The sequence below is a fragment of the Planococcus citri genome, chromosome 5 (assembly GCF_950023065.1).
Source record: "Planococcus citri chromosome 5, ihPlaCitr1.1, whole genome shotgun sequence".
Classification (NCBI taxonomy): domain Eukaryota; kingdom Metazoa; phylum Arthropoda; class Insecta; order Hemiptera; family Pseudococcidae; genus Planococcus; species Planococcus citri.
The window spans coordinates 62383336-62405910 of record NC_088681.1 but is presented as its reverse complement, the minus strand read 5'-3'; the positions used below and the strand labels follow the sequence as shown (position 1 = coordinate 62405910).

Below are 22575 nucleotides of genomic sequence, written 5' to 3'. Positions count from 1 at the left end.
TGACACAAGTTTGAATAAAAATGGTTTTTGAAATCTGTAGGTATGTATAAATGATTCTAAAACCAGTTCAAATTTGGTTGAAACCAGTTTAAATTGTTCTAAAATCTTTACTTTGATGGATGATTTTAAAACAGGTTCAAACAATTCTGAAACAAGACTGAATGGTTTTGAAACCAGTTCAAATGGTTCTAAAATCAGTTCATAATAATATGATTCTGAAGTCACTACAAATTGAATTGATATGAAACCTGCAGTTTCAATAGTCCTGAAGACAGTTTAAATAGTTCTGATATCTATTGAAGTGGTTTTAAAACCGGTTGAAATTCAAATGATTTTTGTTATCTTCGCGTATAATCAGTTCTGAAACCAGTACAAATGATTCTAAAAACTCAAGTTCAACAGATGGTCTCCAAACCAGTTCAAATCATTTTAAAACTGGTTCAAATTGTTTCAACGCAGATTCAAATAGTTGTGATACCAGTTTGAATGGTTCTGAATTTGAAACCAGTTCAATGGTCCTGAAATCTTTGGTTCAGTGAATGGTTTCAAAACTGATTTAAATTCAAATTGCTTCAAAATCTGCAGTTAGAATAGTTCTGAAACCAGTTCAAATGGTTTTGACACAAGTTCGAATACAAATGGTTATTGAAATCGGTAGCTATGTTCAAATGATTCTAAAACCAGTTCAAATTATTCTAAAATCATTAGTCTGATGGATGATTTTAAAACTGGTTCTAACAATTCTGGAACAAGACTGTCAGGTTTTGAAACCAGTTCAAATGATCTTGAAACCAGTTCAGATGACTTTGAAACCAGTTCAAATGATTTTGAAACCAGTTCAACTGGTTTTGAAACCAGTTCAAATGGTTTTGAAACCAGTTCAAATGGTTTTGAAACCAGTTCAAATGGTTTTGAAACCAGTTCAAATGGTTTTGAAACCAGTTCAAATGATCTTGAAACCAGTTCAATTAATGATCTTGAAACTAGTTCAAATGATTTTCCCAAAAATTTTGGCCACCTATGTAAAAAAAAAATTTTTCAAGTTTTTTCGTGATTTCGAATATTTTTAAAATTTGTTTAGAAGAGCGATGATTCTAAATGAATTTTTCCATAACAATTTGTTTTTTTTGTGTGGATTACTCTTATAGTGTTCGAACTTTATTTTTGATGTCTTCAAACGATTTTTTTTGCGATTACAAATGAATTTTTTTTTTGCTTTTTGTGAATGTTTGAATTTTTTTATGATTTTAAACGAATTTTTCTCTGGTTATTTTTAAAATGATGAAGTGGATGGAGTTTTTTCATGAATCTAAGTTGATTTTTCGTGATTCCAAATAATTTGTTGGGCCTTTTTTGATTTTTTTTTTTTTTTTTAATTTTCAACTGCTAAAACCGGTTTGAAACCGTTTCGCACCGATCTAGCGGGTCGAAAATGGGATATGTACTTACGTATCAACTTTCAGCTTTTTAGGCCAATTTGGTGACGTTTTATTCTTTATTCTTCAAGTGGCCACTGTTTGGTACTTCTGGGAGGCCATTTTTGCGTTCTCGAAATTTTAAAATGGCCTTCGCAATTCTCGAAAATAAAAGCCCGAGCATTAGATTTATTTTCTTAAGATGAGGTGTTCAAAAGATGCGAAATTTCAACTTTAAAAAACCTTCAAAGAGGTCGAATTTGAGCACTTGAATAGTTCATGAATGTTGAGCAGTTTATTTAATCAGGTGAAAGAGTCGAGAGATTAAACTTCAAATATAATTTCAATATCAATCCATTTCGGTATGAAATTCTCAAATCATGCAATACCATTAAGAATAATGCGCCCAATTTAATCAAAAATATCTAATCGAATGAGATAAGTAATCAGATTTTCGACATTCTCACTCCTAATGCATACTATCAACAGTATTGTATATTTCATCGCAGGGCAGTCTATTTAAACCATTCACCATCAAAATGTGCCCACATTTAATCGTCGTTCTGTGCGTGATTTGTCATTTCTTCGTTAATCCGAGCATACAAACATCAACTACTAATCCTCCAACTGAATCAAAACCACTCGAAAAATATTCAATATGGTCAGAAAAAATCCACAAAGTTATTCAAATCGATTCGAAGCTAGTCAGCAATACCGAGTCGCTTCAAAAAACATACATCTCCGATTGCTCGCCGGACATTCGCAGTAATATTCAATTTACCGAACGTAAATACATGAGTGATTCGTACATAGAGAGCCATCCAGAAGTGATGCGTATTCGTGACTCTCTCGTTGACGCGGAATTCGAAAAAATTTACATGGATAATAGCACCGAATACCCGGAGAAACGTCGAGTATTTCAGAGCTGGAATTCGACTCGACAGGAAAAGTTCAGACAGAAAGTAAATAAGAATGTAAGTTCATCGTATCATCGAGAAAGACGTTATCAATGGCAGCTGTTTTTCACCTGGATTTTAGAAACAAAAGTCTGGTGGGATGATCCAAGTACGGTCAGAATGCTGGATCGTTTTTTTGTAGAATCGAGTATTGTTCATTCAAGTCACGGTTTCACGATCGATTCGCTGGTTGCATTCATCTTGAGTCATTTTGATATTGCATCGATAGACGTGGAGAAGAACGTGGAGCAATTCTCAACTCAAAATTATACAGCAAACTTTGAAGAGTTGAAAACAGCCGAAGGCTTGTACGGTGCATTGGTGAGGATCGACGAAAGGTACACTGGTAAAAAAGATTTAGAAAGGCTTCGAGAAATAGGTTTCCTAGCGCATTACTGCACCATTACATTCCGAAAAGCATTTATAGAGCAATGCCGGGGGAAAGAAAACTCAAAAGGTTTCACCGATCGGATGAACCAATTGAAAAAATCTCACCCTATGGTTGTTGATGCGGATATGACCTCATCTATCTAGAAAATTTTTTACACCAGGGAAAAGAAACCAGCAAAAAGCTCATGGATCAGTGAAATAGGAAATAGTTCTTCAAATCAGCAGAAAGCCAAGCAATCTCTTAAAAACATCACTTTGGCCCCAAAATACACTCCTATACCTAACTTGGGGGCAAAAGAAAGTAGACAATAAGGCGTCGTTGTCTAATAAATCAAACCCTACGAAGACGAATATGAAGATGAATTTTTTAGTTGCACCCTTGAAGGTTTTAGTGAGCTGATGAGAGGGAATGTGTTGTCTAAAAAATTGAGCTTTTATTGGAGGGGGGGGAGGGTGCTGTCAACACCATTCAAGCTTTGTACCTTCAGCGATCAAGAGTGCTCCAGTGGTGTTGTTTTTTTTTTTTTTAGGAAAATTGGAAGGGGGCTACAAAAAGCTCCAGGGAAAATTTTGGATCCCTGACTTGGAACATCCAGATTTTTTTTTGGATGCAGTGATTCTCAGAATTTTTCCAACACTTTTCTGAGGTCTTTTTCAACTTCTTATCAAATCCATCCCTATTATCTGACTCACCCTAATAATCCATTGCTCACACTGAAAGATCAAATCAAAAAATATTCTTGGCATGTTAGAGAAGTGAAGTTGAATGTAAAATTTCCAAAAAATGAATCAATTCCAAAATTTCAACTTTCTGTGAAAAATAAAAATATTTTCTCGTTATTTTTGGAATTTCTTTACTACATACCTACAGATAAATATGAAAAATTGTCACCTCCAAAAATTTGTATTAGGGGTAATTTTTCAGAATTTCAGAGCATTGTGATAGAGAAATATTATTTTACGAATTTTTTAGTAAAATTTTGATAGGTACGATTTTTTTTAAAATTTTGATTATTTTTAGAATGTTTGAAATTTTTTTCTGACGATTCCAGATGATTTTTTCTGTCTTTTTCAACAGGTTTGGGAATGTTTCGAATCATATTTGATTCGAATCACGATTCGGATGAAAAAATATAGCAATTTTACTTGTATTCTTGATTCGTATCATTTTTTTTTTCAGCTGTGATTCGTGATTCATAACTTATGAGCCATGAATCATACGTTCGCGAGTCATTTTTATGCCACATGTTCTCTTCATTAGACGACGTTAGATAAGTATACTTTTAATTTTTGCAACATTTTTCATTAGGCTGTCTAAATTTTGGGATATAATTTATTCACCTGAATCATATTTCAAGCAATTGTTGCCAATTTTATCTTGGTTTTTTTACAATTTTCAATCATTCACATTCTCATTACCTATACAGTTTTTCTAATGTTTCATGCAATTTTTAGCAAATTTCATTTCATTTTCAATAACATTTTGTAATATTTGATCAATTTTATTGACAATTTTTAAAAACCTACGAAATTTTCACGGAATTTTTCTCGAATTTTTTTTGAGACACTTCATCAATAGTTTTTATTTTATTTTAACAAGTTTTTGAACGTTTCATCTGCAATTTTTGGGTTTTGTTCAACTTTATCAACATTTCATCACTTTTCGGTAATTTTTATATTTTTAGAAGGCGAAAATGGGCAAGTACATGTCTTGAAGATTATGATTTGCAAACACAAATGTAAAGCAATAGAATCGATTTATACGAGTAGCATTTTTTACAAATAAAATACACAATTTTCAAGAATGATTGTAAAGTTGCTAGATTTGAATTACTTTTTACGAATCATAATTCATGATTTGTAACTTATTCGAAACATTCTTCTTCAGCAATTATTCAATTTGTGATTCTGATTCGGATCATTTTTTTCATTTTTTATATTTTTTTTTGTGAGTGGTCCTGAACCTGATTTTTTTAAATGTTTGAAAGCTGTGATTATTCTGATTTTTTTGCGGGGGGGGGGGGGGAATAAGGTATTCTGAATGAACTTTATTATAATTTCGAATAATTTTTTTTCGTTTAAGTAAGTACCTATTTTTAGCGTTTATTTTTTTTTTTTGTGATAGTTCCAAATAAACTTTTTCACAATTTCGAATGATTCTTCATTTTTTTATTTTTCGAATGTTTAAATTTTTTGTGAAGATTCGGAATGATTTTTTCTGAGAACCGGAATTGTATTTTCTTGCAATTTTTTGAATTTTCAAAATCTAGAATAAGGAAAAATCTCACCCTGCTCATTTTTCAATTCATGTTAATCACTAATCAGCATAAAAAGTTATATTTGAGATCATATTTTTCAGAATTTTCGAGCATGGACGCGATGAAAGAATCATGAATTTTCCATTTTTCCATGAAATTTCTGGCGTTTAAGAAGATTGCAACACTGATCTTCACCACATCTCTAAATAAAAAGCACTTTCACAGATTCGCAAATCTAGCACATAGCACAAGTTCCAAATTTGCACAATTTGTAGTTTTCAAGCTAACTCTCATCGAGCTGTATTCAATAGCCCCATTTTCCTCAAAGTTTAGAGCACCCACTATTTCTTTTGCAAACTGCAAATATGCACTTTGAGAACTGCAAATTGCGCCATCCATCATCTCTCATCCAATTCTATCCTATCTACATGAAAACTATCAAAAAATCGCGCATCCCGCAGGCAAAAAGCTCTACGTACGATTTGACATTTATGAAATGACCCACGTATTTTTTTAAATTTACAACAAAACGATAAAAGTGTTTTTTTATCAGGTAGGTACATTCTGCAATTACCACACAGATAATTAACCAGGTAAATTGTTGATGTTTTCTCCAATCATGAGGAAGTCACCCCGTGGCTATATTATATAGGATTAAATGTACTTTCATGTCGAATTCGAGTCGACTCGAGCATTACTTAAATTTAGAATAACACAATTTAATGTGTTTACCGCTGCAAGGAATTAAAGAACAGAGCAGCGGTGTCTCGAATATTTACTTACATATTTGTACCATCAAATTACACGTGTTATACGGGAAATCGTAAATTTGTTTTCCTGGTTCGATGTGAACTTTAAAATTTCAACGCAGCTATAATATTTGATACTGGTTTGTTTTTCATTTTTATAGTCCATAGGTACGTACTTATATAAAACCTGGTAGATTTTGGTTGACGAGTAGTCGTTCGTTCGTAGGATAATAAGTATAAGTTCGTGTTGATAAATTCATCATTGTATATATACACTTAGACAAAATGTCGTCTGAAGTGCAAAATTTTTACGTTTCCAAGACGATCTTAATCACCGGAGCGACAGGTTTCCTGGGCCAAATGTTGCTTTCGAAATTATTATGGTAATTATAATACGAGTAAATCCACAAAAAATTGTCAACTATGAAAAAATATTTGGAAAAAATCCATCACCTAGCAAGAATTTGATGAATTTGAAAATTTTCAGAAAGACCATTTTAAGCTGATTCTTTCAACGCTGTTTATTTCAAATTTTTTAGAAAAATTGATGAATCTTTTTCAAAACTTGTTTTTCAAAGATACACTTATTTTACAGCTCATGCCCAGAAATTCATCGTATTTATATTTTAATCAGAGAAAAGGCAGGAAAACGTGTCCAAGATAGGGTTAGAGTAATGTTTCAAAATCCGGTAATAGCAATTTATTTTTTACTTATAAATGTACTCGTATTCCAGCTTTCTTCGTTTATTTATTTATTTATTTTTGAAAATATCTTTATTAGGTATTAAACTATTTTTTGATCTTTATTTGGTAGATTTTTGAACGAGCCAAAGATTTGAACCCAGACTACGAAACCAAGGTTAGACCTATCCAAGGAGACTGCTACGAAAATAATCTAGGTATTTCGGATAATGATCGAGCAATAATTGAAAACGAAGTCGACATCGTATTCCACATCGCCTCCATTGTCAATTACGACGCTGCTTTACGAAAGGCTGGTTATATCAATGTCAGATCTGTCGATATTTTACTCAATATGGCGAAAAGCATGAAAAATTTAAAGGTAAGCACTAAGCAGCTTAAATACGACCCTACAGAACTCGTACTTGACCCGATTTAAAATTATTTTAAAAACAAAAAATTTGAAATGATTTCAAATTAGACTGCAAATGCTCTAACTTTTAGGTAATTGTTGTCCAAAAATCAATTCCAAATCAAAACCATCTCGTCCAGAAAGTTAATTTATTCTGAAAATGATTTTAAAATTCATAAAAACCCTTTAACCTTCGGAAGAAGATGAACGTACATTTTTAATCGAGAAGTTGAACTGAGAAATTAGAAGATCGTGACTATTGTGATATCTGAAAAAAAAATGAGAAAATTTTCATTTCGAAATACCACCGGACTCTGGAAAATACTCAGACACAAAAATATGAATTTTTTGATCATTTTCTTTTCATTTTTGGAATTTTTATGATGAAAATTTGGCAATTTCAAAATTTTTACAATGAAACGAGACGTATGTAAGTACATTTCATTTTTACCTTCAAGTTTCAAAATGAATAGTACGGGTACCAAAGTGAAAATTACCAAAACAATGAGACCGGAAAGATATATGTACAATTTTCGCGATATTTCCTCGAAAGGGGATCATTTCCCGACCCCGAAACCACCATTACATTTTTGAGATCGAATTGCAAAACCGATCCAGGGGTTCCCAAAGTTGTGAAAATTGAGCACCTACGTTGTCATCTGTTTTGGCCAATAAATCCCAACCAAAAGGGGGTAGGGGGGTGCTTGTGGTCTCAAATAACTCGTATTGGATCACTCTTGAAATATCTACCCATGACCATTCTCATTTAGTGATACCCCACATTTCAGTGGTTCCCAAAGTTGAACTTTTGTATTCTAAATTTTTAAAGTCACGTATTCAAACGAATATTGTCAGTAAATGAATTTAGCTATCAAAAAAAAGTTCAAATAAAAAAGTTGCGAAATTTTACGACGATTTCAAAAATGTGTCATTTTTTTCTTAGCATTGATAGGGGCCGAGCTGAGGGGGTTGGAACGTCAAAAAACGTGATGTAACAATAGTCCAGTAACTTTAGCAAAAAAATAGGGGGTATCGTGAATCTGTAGGTGGCAAGCTGATTTTTGGTATACTGGTCCATTTTGATGTCCTAAAAACAAATCCGAGGAGTCTCCTGCTGTCGCGGGTGAGCTTTCCCCTAAATTGTGGATTTTAGCCCCCCAAAATCGGGTTTTGACCAAAATCTCGAAAAATATTGACTGCAGCGCAAAAATGGTTGAAACAAATGTTGTTCTACATCAAATTTTCCATCAGATGAGCCATCGATCGATTTTCCAGCCCCAAGGGGGGGGGTAGACCTACGGCGCTTCGAACATTAGGAGGTTTGGAGTAGCGCCATAATGTTGATGGTTAATATTGATTGTAATACCTTCAATCGTTCCAAAATGGTACGGGGGATGGTTTTCTTTGTTTTTCTGAGGTACAGAGCGGAGCACAATGTCACCCCGCCCCCTCCTCCCCTTCACTATTCAGTTATTTGGCTGTATACGCACGTGAGATGAATTGAAAAGCACTAAAAAAAGGTAAAATTGTCGAATGGAATGTTGATACGAGTTTCAAAAACCAGTTTTAGCGTATTGTGACCACTTCTCCCCCTTTGTGGATCTTAGTCTCCCCCCCCCCCCACAAATCGGTTTTTGACCAATATATCGAAAAGTATAATTCCATTTGTCATTTTTACATTTTTTTTAGTAAACTTCAATTCACCTCACATACGTATATTGGCAAATAATTGAATGGTGAGTGGTCAGAAGGGGTAGGTCCAACCCCCTTGGGACTGGAAAATTGATCAATGGCTCATCTGATGGAAAATTTGATGTAGAACAGCATTCGTTCTAACCATTTTTGAGCAAGACTCAATATTTGCCAATATACGTATGTGAGGTGAATTGAAGTTTACTAAAAAAAATGTAAAAATGACAAATGGAATTATACTTTTCGATATATTGGTCAAAAACCGATTTGTGGGGGGGGGGAGACTAAGATCCACAAAGGGGGAGAAGTGGCCACAATACGCTAAAACTGGTTTTTGAAACTCGTATCAACAGCGAAGGAGCAAAAATCCACTCGCAGGTTTTTCCAAAAAGAGTGACTTGGAAAAAGGTTTTAAAAGTAACCAAAAAGTGATCAAAAAAATAACCAAAAAATTTACAAGATATGAGCTCTCAAAACATTTTTATAGTAGGTACAAAAAAATACCAATAAAAGTCAGAATACTTCGATTAAAAAATGTAAAAAAAGTAATAATAAATAAATAAAAGTAATTGGGAAAAAGTTTTGAAAAATAAGCAAAAAATGATAGAAATATAACCAAAAAAGTTACAATACTCTTGTGAGTTCAAAACATTTTTATAGTAGAAAAAATAACAAAAAAATCCATAATATTTCAATCAAAAATGAAAAAAAAAAAAGAATTACGAAACAATACTGAACTATTCTAATTGAAATCTAATGAAGAAACGCCGATTGTTACTTTGACCATTTTAGCAAAAAGCATGACTTTTTGGTAATTACTTACTGGTAAAAAAAATGCGATTCTTTCCAAATCTTTGTCAAGAAAAAGAGTCTATTTCCCAACTGTTTGGTATTGATACGAAATTTTTTGGTCATTTTTGAAACAAGAAGTGAAAATTTTTGGCAATTTTCGGCAAGAAAGCGAGATCTTGACAACTTCAGCAAAAAGCAAAGCTTTTCGTAAAAATTATCACAAGCCAGATATATGTATTTTGACAATTTTTCGCAAAAAAGGTGAAACTTTTTAGTAATTTTGAGCAAAAAAAGGAGATTTTTTGCATGTAAATTTTTAGGCAAAAAGAAAGATTTTTGAGCAATTTGGTAAAAGACGAAATTTTTTGATTTTCGGCATAACAAGACTTTTTGTAAATATGTATAATATATCAAAAAGTGAGGCTTTTTTTGCAGCGTTTGTCGAAAAAGTGATACTTTTTTTTGCAATTTAATCATAAAAAAGTGATTTTTTTTTTGTTGAAAATGTCGGCAAAAGCGAGGACTGACAATTTAGAAAAAATGCAATACTTTTAGGCAATGAGTTCTTCCCTCCTAACTCTCTGAGAGTATCAATTTTATGGGGAAAAAATTGAGCAAATTTACCATTTTTTTATTTTCAATTTTGTCCATTTGAACCTCTTCCTCGCCTCACCTCATTTTAAAAATATCAGCACAGACCATCAAAGGTGCAGGCTAAGCAACGAAAACATTCGTATATAAATCATTTCGCGATTTTATTATTCAATTTCAGGCTTTCGTGTACGTTTCAACAGCATATTCGCCATGTTCGGAAACAAAATTCATCCAGGAAGAATTCTACGACCCTCCGGTCAAACCTCGTAAATTATTATCACTAATTGATCAGCTGGATGACAAGATACTGAAAGAAATCACTCCCAGGTATCAAGCTAAATTTTTTCAAAACACTTAAAAATTCAGATGAAAACCTTTTTTCACCAGCTTATTCTTCTGAAAATTAAAACACCTTTTAAAGTTTTTCCTTCGAATTACCCAGAGTATCTACTTGTTACAGATTGATGAAATCAAATCCGGATATGTGCATGTTTACAAAATCGATAGCCGAAGATTTGTGTCGTGAGAAAGCTTCCGAATTACCCCTTTGTATTTTTAGACCAGCATCAGTTTTACCCAGTTATAAAGAACCTGCTCCAGGATGGACTAATAATTCTTACGGGGTGGCTGGAGTTCTTAAAGGTCACGGTCTCGGTATTACAAAAGTTATATGTGCTAATGAATCGAGTAAAGCTTGCATTGTACCAGGAGATTATTGCACGAATGCTTTAATTCTATCTGCGTACTATACGAGTAAATCATGGTAAATATGACTACCTTTTTGCATAATTTTTAGATATTTTTTTCTTCGCGCCCTTTTTTAATTATTGACCCCAACCGGTTTTTTTTCACGTAGGGAGAGCGAATCATTCGACGAATCTGAATTCGAAGTACCCATAATTAACTACAGCAATTGTACCACCAAATTCAGAGTCACGTGGGGAAGTTTAATGAACGAACATAAAAAATCAGTGGAAAAATATCCATTTAACGATATGGTAGGCAGATTGGCGGTTTTTTTTTTCGAACATGAATGATTTGCTATTTTATTGTAATTTTCAGGTGTCTTTGCCACATCTCAGATTGATCAATAATTACGTGATATATCGTTTCCTAGCATTTATACATTTGATTATTCCCGATTTACTGGACACGGGTTTAATACTCATTCGTCAAAATACCAGGTATAAAACGACTAAATTTTTATCAGAAATTTGCCACAAAAAAATCAGTAAAATACACTCAGATAGGTACCAGCATCACTAGATAATCATTCCTCGATTTCAGATTCAAAAAATACTACCATAAATTACAACGTTATTTAACCGCGATGATACCTTTTTTCACCCAAGAATGGACCGTTACCAATAACAATATCAATGAAATATGGTCCACGTTGTCCAAAAAAGACAAAAAATTATTTTACTGCAATTTAGATGATCTAAACACCGAGCAATATTTTGAAGTAATTACTCGAGGAGTACGTCTGTATTTAGCCCGCGATAAAGAAGATACTATACGGAAAGCCCAACAAAAACGAAATACGTAAGTCTCTGTTTTGCATTTTTTTAAAAACAATTTCAATCCTTAATTACGTTTAGATTAAAAATATGAGGAAAAAGTCCAACAGTTCCAGAAAAAATATGAAAGTCTTCTAATATTGATAATTTATGTTTTTTCTTTTCTTTGTTTTTCAGAATACTCTTTTCGTATTACGTTGGCTACGCATTACTTGCATTGACCCTCCTGTGTTTGGCAGTGAAGCTTTACATCTATTATCCATATTTTTCATATTATTTTGGTTGATTTTACGAAGACATTTTGCCTACCTGTGGTTTAGCTTGCATTTTGGTTGTATTTCTCCATAAAAAAATAAATATTCGTGACTTAAATTCTATTAGATCGGGGTGTCTTTAACTGAGGAATTATTATTCAATAAAATACCCTCGCAATCACAGACCTTCTTTTTACAGCATTCTTGTTACCGTTCGGGAATTTCGAATTTTCACCGAAAAATTCGCACTAGTAATCCAATCCACTAACTATGAATAAGTATAATGTTAAATTCACTCACCCTTGAATGGTTCAACATCCAGGAAAAGAACGGAACGGTATCTGTAAGAATATCACAAAAGATTAGTAAGATTATACATCATAGATACCTAAACATAATTCAATCTATCTAAAATTATAATAAAAATAAAAAAAATAACCAATTTTTGGGCTCAAAATTCTTCAGCATTGCTCAAAGAACATTTATATCGAAAGATTTGAATTTCTAGCAAAATTTTAGCCCATTTTGATAGGTCACATGACTTTTTTTAAAAATCTCGAAAATCATGACTCAACTGTGAACGTCTTAAAACCTTTCAAAAATGTTCAAAAGACACATGCGGCGAAATATTTGAATTTTTTGCGAAATGTTAACCTGCTTTGACCTATTACAGGATACCTTTTTCAAAATCCGGAAAATCATGACTTTCGCTTAAGGGGATCAAAACTCTTCAAGAACATTTTTGTCGAAAAACAATTTGAATTTTTCGTAAAATTTCACTCTACTTTGATAGGTCGCACGAGACGTTCTTAAAAAATCCCGAAAATCATGGCTCAGTCGAAATAGGTATTTAAACTTCTCGAAAAATTTGATTTTGATAGGTGGCATGACACTTTTTTCATAAAGCTCATAGATCGTGGCCCAATTTTGGGCTCAAAATTCATAGAAATAATTCAGAAAAAAATTTTTGTTCAAATATTCGAATTCTCTGATCAAATTGTTCGCGAACGAATCATTCACAGTTTTTTGTCTCTCTCGAAGTGAATCTAAAATCAAACATCAAATATGCAGTATGCACCCTGTACCTTAGGGTGGCCCTTATTTATACTTGGTGGGAAAAAAAAATTTGAATTTTTTTCGGGACACCCCCTAGTTTGGTGCCACTCCATGAGAAAATAACGCATAAAAAATTTCAACTCCATCGATGCATATTTACCCGTGCCGCACACCACTTTTTGTAATGATAGCGTCACGCGCGCGAGCTCAGTACTATTCCACTACAGACCCGTGTCAAACGAAACGTACATTAACGCGCCTCAACTTCAACTTGTTTTTTCAATCTTAAACGTTCGGGTTTGTCCTAACTAGAGGATGTTCGAAGTCATGCTGCTTGGGGTGAGGTGTTCATGTCATTTTGCCGACAATATTTGTAATTCTTGAGACAAAACTCAAGATTTTAACCCAATTGATGGGTATAAAATGTTAAAAAAGGGAGTGATACTGTTTGGAAAAAAAATACAATACTAATTCGATTTTTTTTTATTTTATGTATTATTTTATATAATTTTTCAATTTAAACGACCCAAGCGAACTGAAAACAAACGTTTTGGAAAATTTATAATTCAAAAAATAGAACTATTTACTTCAAAACAATGGGTTTTTCTAATATCAGCAATTATTTTTAAAATTTAATCAATAGTTTTTTTAAATTGCAGGGCTCGTACTCATTTTTTCCAAAAAAAAAAAAAGGCCAATCCAGCATTCATTTATTAGTAACCCAAAAAACTCGAAAAAGTAACCAAAAAAGTGACAAAACATGTGCAATACATTTTAATGCACAAAAAAATCACCAAAAAAACTAGAACTTTTCACTTTTAATCAAAATGTCAAAATGAAATTCAATAATTTTAGCAAAAAGCGGGACTCTTTGGCAATTAGGTACATGCCAAGGAAGTACTTTTTGGCAATTTTGGATTAAAAATTGAAAATTTCGCGATTTTTGAGAATAATAATGCGACTTTTGAATATTTCAGCAAAAAAAATGGCTTGTTTGTTAGTTAGGGATTTTTGGCAAAAAACTACACATTAGAACAATTTATTGGAAAAGAGTGGGAGCTTTTTGATGCAAAAAACAACACAATTCTTATTAGCAGATTTTGGCAAAAAAAGAAAATTCTACATAAATTTGGTAAAATGTGAGCTTTTTTGCCATTTTGATAGAAAACGAGACTGCGACAATAATTTCAGGAAAAAGCAGGACTTCATAGCAATTCTCAGCTCAAAAGCGAAACTTTTTATGTAGCAAGATTTTTTTCATGGTAAATTAACAGAATGGACTTCAAGCCTTTTTAGGAATAATGGACAAAAAGTAATGGTACTATTTGGCAATTTTTGGCAGCAAACTGATCTCTATAGTGGGGAAAACCAAACACTGATCTTCAAGGACATATCTCTCTTCCCTCCTATGCATGCATACACCCAATAAAGAACTTGATAAGCTACCTGGAATCAACAACCAACTTACAACATGTAAGAAATAAAGGACCGGGGTACAAGGAGTCTCATTCCCCACGCGTTATCGTGGAGAAATCCTGAACTCGCGCGCCTGATGCTTACATTTCAAAAAGGGGCGTGCGGCACGGGTTAATATGCATGGATTGAGCTAAAAATTTGTGTACGTCATTTTCTCATAGAACAGCACCAAACTAGGGGGTGTCCCAAAAAAAATTCCAAAAATTTTTTTAAGGGCCACCCTACTGTACCTAGATTGATTTTTCAGTGATTCATTCGAAAATTGAATTTTCAATTTCAACCATCAAAAAAAGTTTAAATTTATTCAGTTGTCTTATTTTGACCTCTTTCTTACGTATTTCATGAAAAAGTTGATAAAAATTACACTCACAACAAAAAAATGAAAATTTGTTCACTTTTTGAATTTTTTCGAATTTTGTTTTTTTTTGTGAGGAGTTCATTTCATCGAGTAAGTAAAAGGGGGTTTTCAACTTTTTCAATATCTACGTAAAAATAGGGGTCAAATGGATCAACTTCGCCACTCAAAACTCTTTTTCATGTTTCAAATAAAAAAAATCGCATTTTTTCGCAAACTTAAAATTTTTTTAAATCAACTTTGCAACATGTTACCATCCCAATTTTTCAATATGTTGTTCAGTATGAAAAGTTGTCCATAATATATTTTTTTCAGAATTTTTGAGAGTCGGAACGATATGAAAACTACGTTTCGAAACTTTTTGAGGTAATTTTTTGTACGAAAAAAAGTGGCAACACTGATTTTTATGATATCACCAAAAAGCCTTTCAAAACCCCTAACTATGGGAAAATGTTCCATTTTGGTAGGTATCGCGGTTATCAAGTAATCCACTGCTGAAATGGATGATGTTTTAGGTTCACTGAAAACTTTGACACCCCCTGGCTGCCTTTAAAAATATAGGCTAGAGGGCTGCGATTTGCGCCATTGGTCAACCCTTCGGAAGGTCTTTCCACAGGAAAAATTTCAAAAAAAATCTCCGAACCCCCCCCCCCCCCCTCCGCCACTTCTTGGTCCAATTGACGTGGAATGACCCACTTTCAAAAATGTTAAAAATCACGACCAAACTTTTGACTCGACATTTTTAAAAAATGTTCAAAAGACGTTTTTGGCGAGGTAGGTTGAATTTATCTGAAAATTGTAAGTTGCTTTGACAGGTCGCAAGACACCTTTTCCAGAAATACCGCAAATTGTGACCGGAAATCAAACTTCTTCAAAACAGTTTTCATAAAGATCAGAAACCATGACCCAATTTTGGGCTCAAAATTCAAAGAAATAGTTCGAAAAATATTTATGTCCAAATACTCTAATTTCTCGCAGAATTTGAATCAATTTTTCTCCAGTGAGCAAATCGTTCGCGAGCGAATCATTCACAGTTTTTTGCCCCTCCTGAATTGTGTATCCAAGATCAAATGTGCACCCTTTACCTAGATTGATTTTTCAGTGATTCATGCGTTCGTGAACGATTTCTACGAGCGAATCGTTCGCGAACGAATCATTCCCAATTTTTATCAATAGATTATTGAATGTTTGATTTATATTTATTGTCTTGTCGTTCATTATCTGATTTGGTCACTTGGTGATTGCGTCGTTCTCGAATGATTCATAGTTTCCGAGCGAATCATTCACAGATAAATCAACTCCCACTTTAGTCGATGGGCTTGAAAAATATATAATATTTCGCTGAGTCCTGTCTTCTCTCCATGAATCGAATTCAACATAATTCAGTAGATTCTCGAGTGATTTTTGTTGATTCTGAACGAATCGTTCGCGAACGAATTGAGCCCAGATTTAGACGATGCTGGCATTATAACACTGTCGAGTTCCTTCATGTTACTGATTCAATTTTTCAGGGATTCATTCGTTCGCGAACGATTTTTTTCCTCTGAGCAAATCGTTCGCGAACGAATCATTCACAACTTTCATTGATTATAGGTTACGAACAAAGATTGTTTTCAGTTTTTTCGTCACGAATTCAGTCGTTCTCGAATGATTCAGCGTTTCTGAGCGAATCGTTCGCAAACGAATCAACTTTCAGCTTATGTAATGGATTTGAAAATGTCAATTCTTGCCACGTCCTCTTTACTGTAGAGTTTCCGTCGTTCTCGACTTGTCAATTCTGAACGAATCATTCACGAATGAATCAATTGCCAAGCCCAGTCTGAGCAAATCGTTCGCTACCGAATTAAGTCTAGTTTTTCACCGTATGATTAAAACTACTTAATTCGAATTTCGTCGACTGAATTTAAATTTTCACCGATTCACTCGTTCGCGAACGATTTTTCTCCATTGAGCATGTCGTTCGCGAACGTACCATTCGCAATTTTTATTCATGGATTAATCAACGTTTCGTTTCGTACAGTATATTGCAATATCTGACTTGATTTTTAAGTGATTTGCAGTGATTCTCGAAGGATTCGTAATTTTCGAGCAAATCTTTCACAAACGCATCTAATTTTTGTCAAGAGTTTAAAGATTATTGCAATGTCAAGTTTCATGTTGTCATTTTTCATATTTTTTTTTTTTGTTTATTCAATTTCAAAATTTGGTAGGGCTGAGGAAAAAATTGACGAGGATTTGGAAAGTTTCGCTTAATTTGACGGTTACAATATCGCACGTCCAAAAAATACGACTCATTTAAACAAACAATTGAAAATGAAAAACGCACGCATACGAGAACCTCAAACGCATTAGAGATAAGGCAGAATTTAAATTATTTTAAGGTTTAGTAACCACTGCGGCCAAACCTCATTGTGAATGGGTAAAGTCATTAATTACAAAGATAGGTATTCATTTTAGGCTGGTTTTTTGACAAGTGAATTTTTTCAACTTGCTCAGGTTGTACGTAGGTAATTTACTTTTATCCACAATAAGTGGGTAGTACTTGACCTACGCAATTGGACACTATTTCGTGCATAATGCATTCGGTTAGATGTTCGTTGTTAGTTGAAATGCATAACATTCGAGCGATCATTTTCTTGGTGCTACTTGCAACGGGTAAGATTTCGGCTGAATCGAGAATAGCAAGTGAGTACCTGTATAATGTATATGTATCTATGATTACAACACGATTGTGTGATGCGCTGGTGCACTGATTTCACATACATAGATCGAATTTGAAGGAGTTCAGCTCTCAGACGCTCTTTCGAAGCATACAAAATTAATTGTGAATCTACAATCTAAGTACATACGTAGCACTTTTTTCCGACACTTTTGCCACCCCGCCCCCCCACAACCGTATCATTCCTTCTGAATCAAACCTTAGTCATTTTTCATTTTCGAATGCAATATTTTCGATAATATCGATACCATCGATGTTTATTTTCAGTCGCTAATTATCATGGAAATCGTATGCAACCCATAAATATAGTAACCGATAAAGCTTTCAAATCTGGATTTATGGAAGCGAACTTAATTAGAAATGGTAACGGAGCTGGTGAAAAAGCTTTGTTGATCAATACAGGAAAATCAGGTATCTACGTATCTAAGTTAAGTAAATTTCAAGTAGATATGTAATTAAGTGTTACGTTATCTTCTCACAGAAGCTTGCCAAACAGTGATGGGCAGGAGGGAGGAGGGGTTTGTCTCGTCCTCTTCTTCAAACAGAAAAATTCAGGCGATAATTTTGAAATTTTTGGGGAAAATTGGATGAGTTGGAAAAAGTTGGGAAATTTGAGAAAGTAGGTGTGATATACTACTATGCCGTACGTGGTATGTATAGGGCTCGCCCACATGGTAACACTGCGTTGCACTAAGGCAACACTGCGTTGTATTCTCGTCAGCTAGCCGTACGAGCCAAGCGACGAGAGTACAGAACGCCAGTAATGTATCCGAGTGCACGCGGGTATGTTATTCACGGTTAATGGGTTAATGCAGTCATTTAAGTATAAGTTTTTACCTCTCGAGTGTTAAGTGTTAGCTTTAGTCAGTTAGTATTAATTAGTGTTTACTTTATGTTAAGGATTCCGGTGGACTCGGATTAGGTTCTGAGCCAGTTTGATGAGAAGGAGTAGTGATCTACTCATCACCACCACAGGTAAGAATGTATCGTTGAATACTATCGGGCATCCTCGCCGTAGGAAGCCTTCCAGCCTAACTACACCAAAGTGTGTAACACTGTCAGGTGTATAATTAATTATAAGAAAGTGTCATGTTAACGAGTATATTTGTATATTAGATACGAGTGTACTAATCATGTAACGTGTTGTTAATATTGCACACATTAAATATTATCCTTGTGTATAACTTGTCATTATTTATGGTGTGTATGATCATTTGTTAAGAGTGTAAAAGCAACCTTTTCCTACCCACGCCCTAGCCGAGCATGTGAGGTATTCCGGTGAGTATTTAGCAGAAATACTCTAAGGGATATTTCTAGGAAACAACACAATAGCAACCATCGATAAGTACATTACTGAGATTCAATGTATTAAGTCTATTTACCCTCTTACATAGGGAAGAAATTGCGTAAGTACTTGGAGGAAATCAAAGAATGCTGGAGGGGAGGAAGGTCCAGGGTAAAAATTTCAGAAAATCTGGTGAACCCCCTCCTCCTCCTCACTTCTTTATACCACTGCTTTCTCGTCAATATTCACTAACGAACCTTTAAACCTCATTACCTAGGTAAATCATTAAAAACAAATTTTCAATGAAAAGGGCTGAGAGGTTTAAAAAGTTATAGCAAAAAACCAAAATACATATAGACCCTTTTGACCTCCAAATAAGGACAAATATGAGAATTTTCCCCCTTACTAGGATTTTTTTTTTCGGAATTCACATCTTTAAAAAAACCTTTACAAAATTTCACAGTTGAAGTGAGACTGCTCGAAACTCAAACCGATCTATTTGCGGCTGGAGCAGTTACGGCTGGATATTTGTTCGTTTACACGAGAACCATATTTTACTGGGCTGAAAAATCAACTGGTACAGCAGGAACATTAATTAATGACAAAGATAGGTAAGCAACTTTGACAAAGATGTCTAAAAACAGATGCAGTACACCTACACCTATGTATGTATGTAGCTACTTAGTTAACTCGACACAGAGAGTAATAAAATTTTATAAATTATTCCAGCACCCCTTTGGAAGTTTCGCAATTATACTACAATACAAAGTATCGTTCGTATACCGATTCTTTGCAAAAGTCTGACGGTATACTCGACATTCGAATGCGTTTCAGAGCAGTAAGTAGAAGTACAGCTGAAAAATAGACAAAATACCTAAATTATGATGAATTGAACACTCGATTAAATATTTCCACAGGACGCTGAAAAAGATAACTCAAAATTTAAACCATTTCAAGAAAAATTGAAAGAAGTTCAGAAACCCGGAAGTACATCAGTTGAAATGGGAAAACATAATTCGTGGTATTTGGATTTCGATCCTGCAGCAATCTTCGCGTATCCGGGGTCAGTGACCAATGTAACGCAGGAAAAAACATACAACTGTACAATCACCATAATCAACAAGAGTATCTTTAGTTTATCCAAAAACCAAGTGAGTGAAACGATACCCTTATCTACATTTTTTTTTAGAGAATGGGAGGATATCTTGAATAATGGTAATTCGTTATTGACGACTTTTTTTTTTTTGCAACAGTTCGAGGCATTTACGAATATAGAAACAGACGAAGATACGAAACTGATTACCAAACAGAAAACCCAAGATGAAGGGGATCGTCCAGTTATAAAAACTAACGACGTAGTATTTTTGAGGAGCATATTTAATATGGAAAAAGTTGCATCTTTCGCATGAAAAGTTGAATTGAAACAATATTTTCAAAACCATAGTTACGAGAAAATTTCACCATGCTCGTCTACATTATTTACCGGTTACATATTTTCAGACAGATATTCTAATACTAATTAGACAATTAGGTATCTTGTATTAGAAAAAATTATCAAGTAGGTATATTTGTACACACATCCCTATTCCCAATTTAGTTAATACCTATGCTATCGCACTAAAGTTACAATTGTAAATCAAGTCAATTATTACTCACCCTGCTTAAACGATTCAAAATCCAAGAAGGAATTGATGTGTACCTGAAACAAAAAAATATCACTTGAAATTGACTCTCCTCGATGAAATTCAATTCTAATTTTACAAAATTATAAAATTCATAAAAATAAAATAAATATTAATCGAAATTGATGGATTAATGAATTTTACCTTTATCAAATAATCAAGACTATAATGAAGAAAAAAACAACGATTTCACCCATCACTACTTTCTCTTAAAACCGTTTTTCATAAGGAGATAATTACAAGAAGAGAAATAGGAATAGCAATAAACACTGAAGCAACCAATGAAACCAACAATTAGGTTTCCCAACAAGCAAAAAACGTTTGAACCAAGCAAAGCTAAATCAAAAAACGGACAAAATATATCGCCAGCCAAAATTCCGAACACTTCAGCGAATTTTTCGAAAATCTTCCGGACCAAAATGAGAAATGAAACAAAATTTCGTCACATTGATTTGAAAAGCTAATTTGGTATACTCGTAAGTCCTGTTATCGATCTCGCAAATCTATTGAAAACAGTTTTGAACCATTTTAAGCAGTTCTGGAGGCCCCAGTAGATTTTTAAACATTGAAATTTCCGCAAACTTTTACCTAATAGAGCGGGCAAATAGCGGTTTTAAAAAGGAAAAAATTGGCACATCAATTTTTTCTTCGGGAATGTGTTCGGATGGACCCTCTGAACCACCAAAAAAAAGCCGACTCTCCTATCCCTGGAGGAAAATTTTTTAGGGGGCTGAAACCGGTTCTGATTCACGTTTTTTGCGTTTTACTCCGTAAATATTAGGTTTTTGAGAAAAACTACCATGACGAAAAATGTTCCCCTTTGAATTCTCGACAATTTGATGCTACACTCGATACCCTTTGCTCAAGGGGGGTGTCCAAAAAAAGGGGTGGAAAAAGTAGGTGTTTCAAAAAAGGTCAGTCCAATAAATTAATCAAAATTACCACTTAAAATCATTCGTTTTGGCTCAAATTTTTTTTACAAAATCTACTCACCCAACTACTAATAAAACTATCATTGGTTTGTCTTCAACCCTCCTCGGGGGTTCGTGAGGGTTGCTTGATTTTTCAAGTAACACATTACTGAATCATATATTTGAAAAAGAAATCTGGACGTGCGATATATCGAATAGTATGTTTTCGAGGTCGCTGAATACGAATATGTACTCATTTTTTGCATACAACCCCTCAAAGCCCCTCTGTGCCCCAAAATGGGGGTCAAAATTTTGAAAAATCGTGAAAAGTCGAGTGATATATCGAATGGTACGTTTTCGAGGTCGCCGAGTGCGAATATGAACTTATTTTTTGGGTCCCACCCCCCAATGTTCCCCTGTGCCCCAAAATGAGGGTGAAAATTTTGAAAAATCGTGAAAAGTCGAGTGATATATCGAATTGCATGTTTTAAAAGTCGCTGAGCACGAATATGGCCTTATTTTTTGGGCCCAACCCCGCACAGCTCCCAACTGCCCCAAAAAAAAGCCAAAATTTTGAAAAAATGTGAAAAGTCGAGTGACATATTGAATGGTATGTTTTCGAAATCGCTGAGTACGAATATGAACTTATTTTTTGCCTACAGCCCCTCAAAGCTCTTCTGTGCCCCAAAATGAGGGTCAAAATTTTGAAAACTCGTGAAAAGTCGACTGATATATCGAATGGTATGTTTTTTTTAAAAAAACACGAACTACGAACTACTAATTTTCGATGTTTTCTTCCATCAAAAAAAAAATGATTTCATTTTGTTTTCGATTGGTAGCCAATACAGTAGACTCCTGATTATCCGACCTAATCGGGGGTGTAAGGTGGGTCGGATATCAAAAAAGTCGGATAATCCAAAATTGATGTTTTAAGCCTTAAAAATGAAGTGCATAACCTTGAGACGACAAGCTTTCATTCAGAAAATCAAGTTTTTGCTCAAAGCAGGAACAAAGAATCGAAAAAATAACTAATAAACAAAAATAACGTACTTTTGTACATAAAAGACAATGAAATACTGACTCAAATTATAATTTTTTGAGATAAGTTGGATCGATTTCAAGGAAAATAACACCGTTAGAATACAAAATGCTGAATCCTGCATTATTATTTACACTCCAAAATCAAAAATTAGATGTTTTTTGGATTATCCGACCTTGGTGGGTCGGATAATGCGAAAAGTAAGTCGGATAAATTCGTACCAGATAACCTGAAAGTCGGATAATTGGGAGTCTACTGTAAAAAATGAAATCGAAAACTTTACAGGAAAACAATCGAAATGAAAACACTGAGATAGACAAGAAGATTGACATCTTGCCT

At 33.9% G+C, this 22575-nt stretch overlaps 3 protein-coding genes across 3 annotated transcripts in view; all 3 read left to right on the top strand.

The window, feature by feature from the left end:
* Nucleotides 1-22575, top strand: part of LOC135849512 (G-protein coupled receptor dmsr-1-like) — a 387918-nt gene that overhangs the window by 306093 nt on the left and 59250 nt on the right. The window lies entirely within an intron of this gene.
* LOC135848423 (fatty acyl-CoA reductase wat-like) lies at nucleotides 6805-12040 on the top strand. Its single transcript, XM_065368325.1, has 7 exons — nucleotides 6805-6831; nucleotides 10118-10266; nucleotides 10400-10702; nucleotides 10796-10937; nucleotides 11002-11123; nucleotides 11227-11484; nucleotides 11637-12040. Exons 1-7 carry the CDS (start codon nucleotides 6805-6807, stop codon nucleotides 11743-11745), a joined length of 1110 nt encoding a protein of 369 aa, XP_065224397.1. The 3' UTR covers nucleotides 11746-12040.
* Nucleotides 17078-20408, top strand: LOC135847873 (uncharacterized). The gene is made up of 6 exons (XM_065367608.1): nucleotides 17078-17285; nucleotides 17587-17730; nucleotides 19068-19215; nucleotides 19334-19442; nucleotides 19522-19755; nucleotides 19858-20408. The coding sequence occupies exons 1-6, from the start codon at nucleotides 17177-17179 to the stop codon at nucleotides 20011-20013; spliced, it is 900 nt and encodes a 299-aa protein (XP_065223680.1). The 5' UTR covers nucleotides 17078-17176; the 3' UTR covers nucleotides 20014-20408.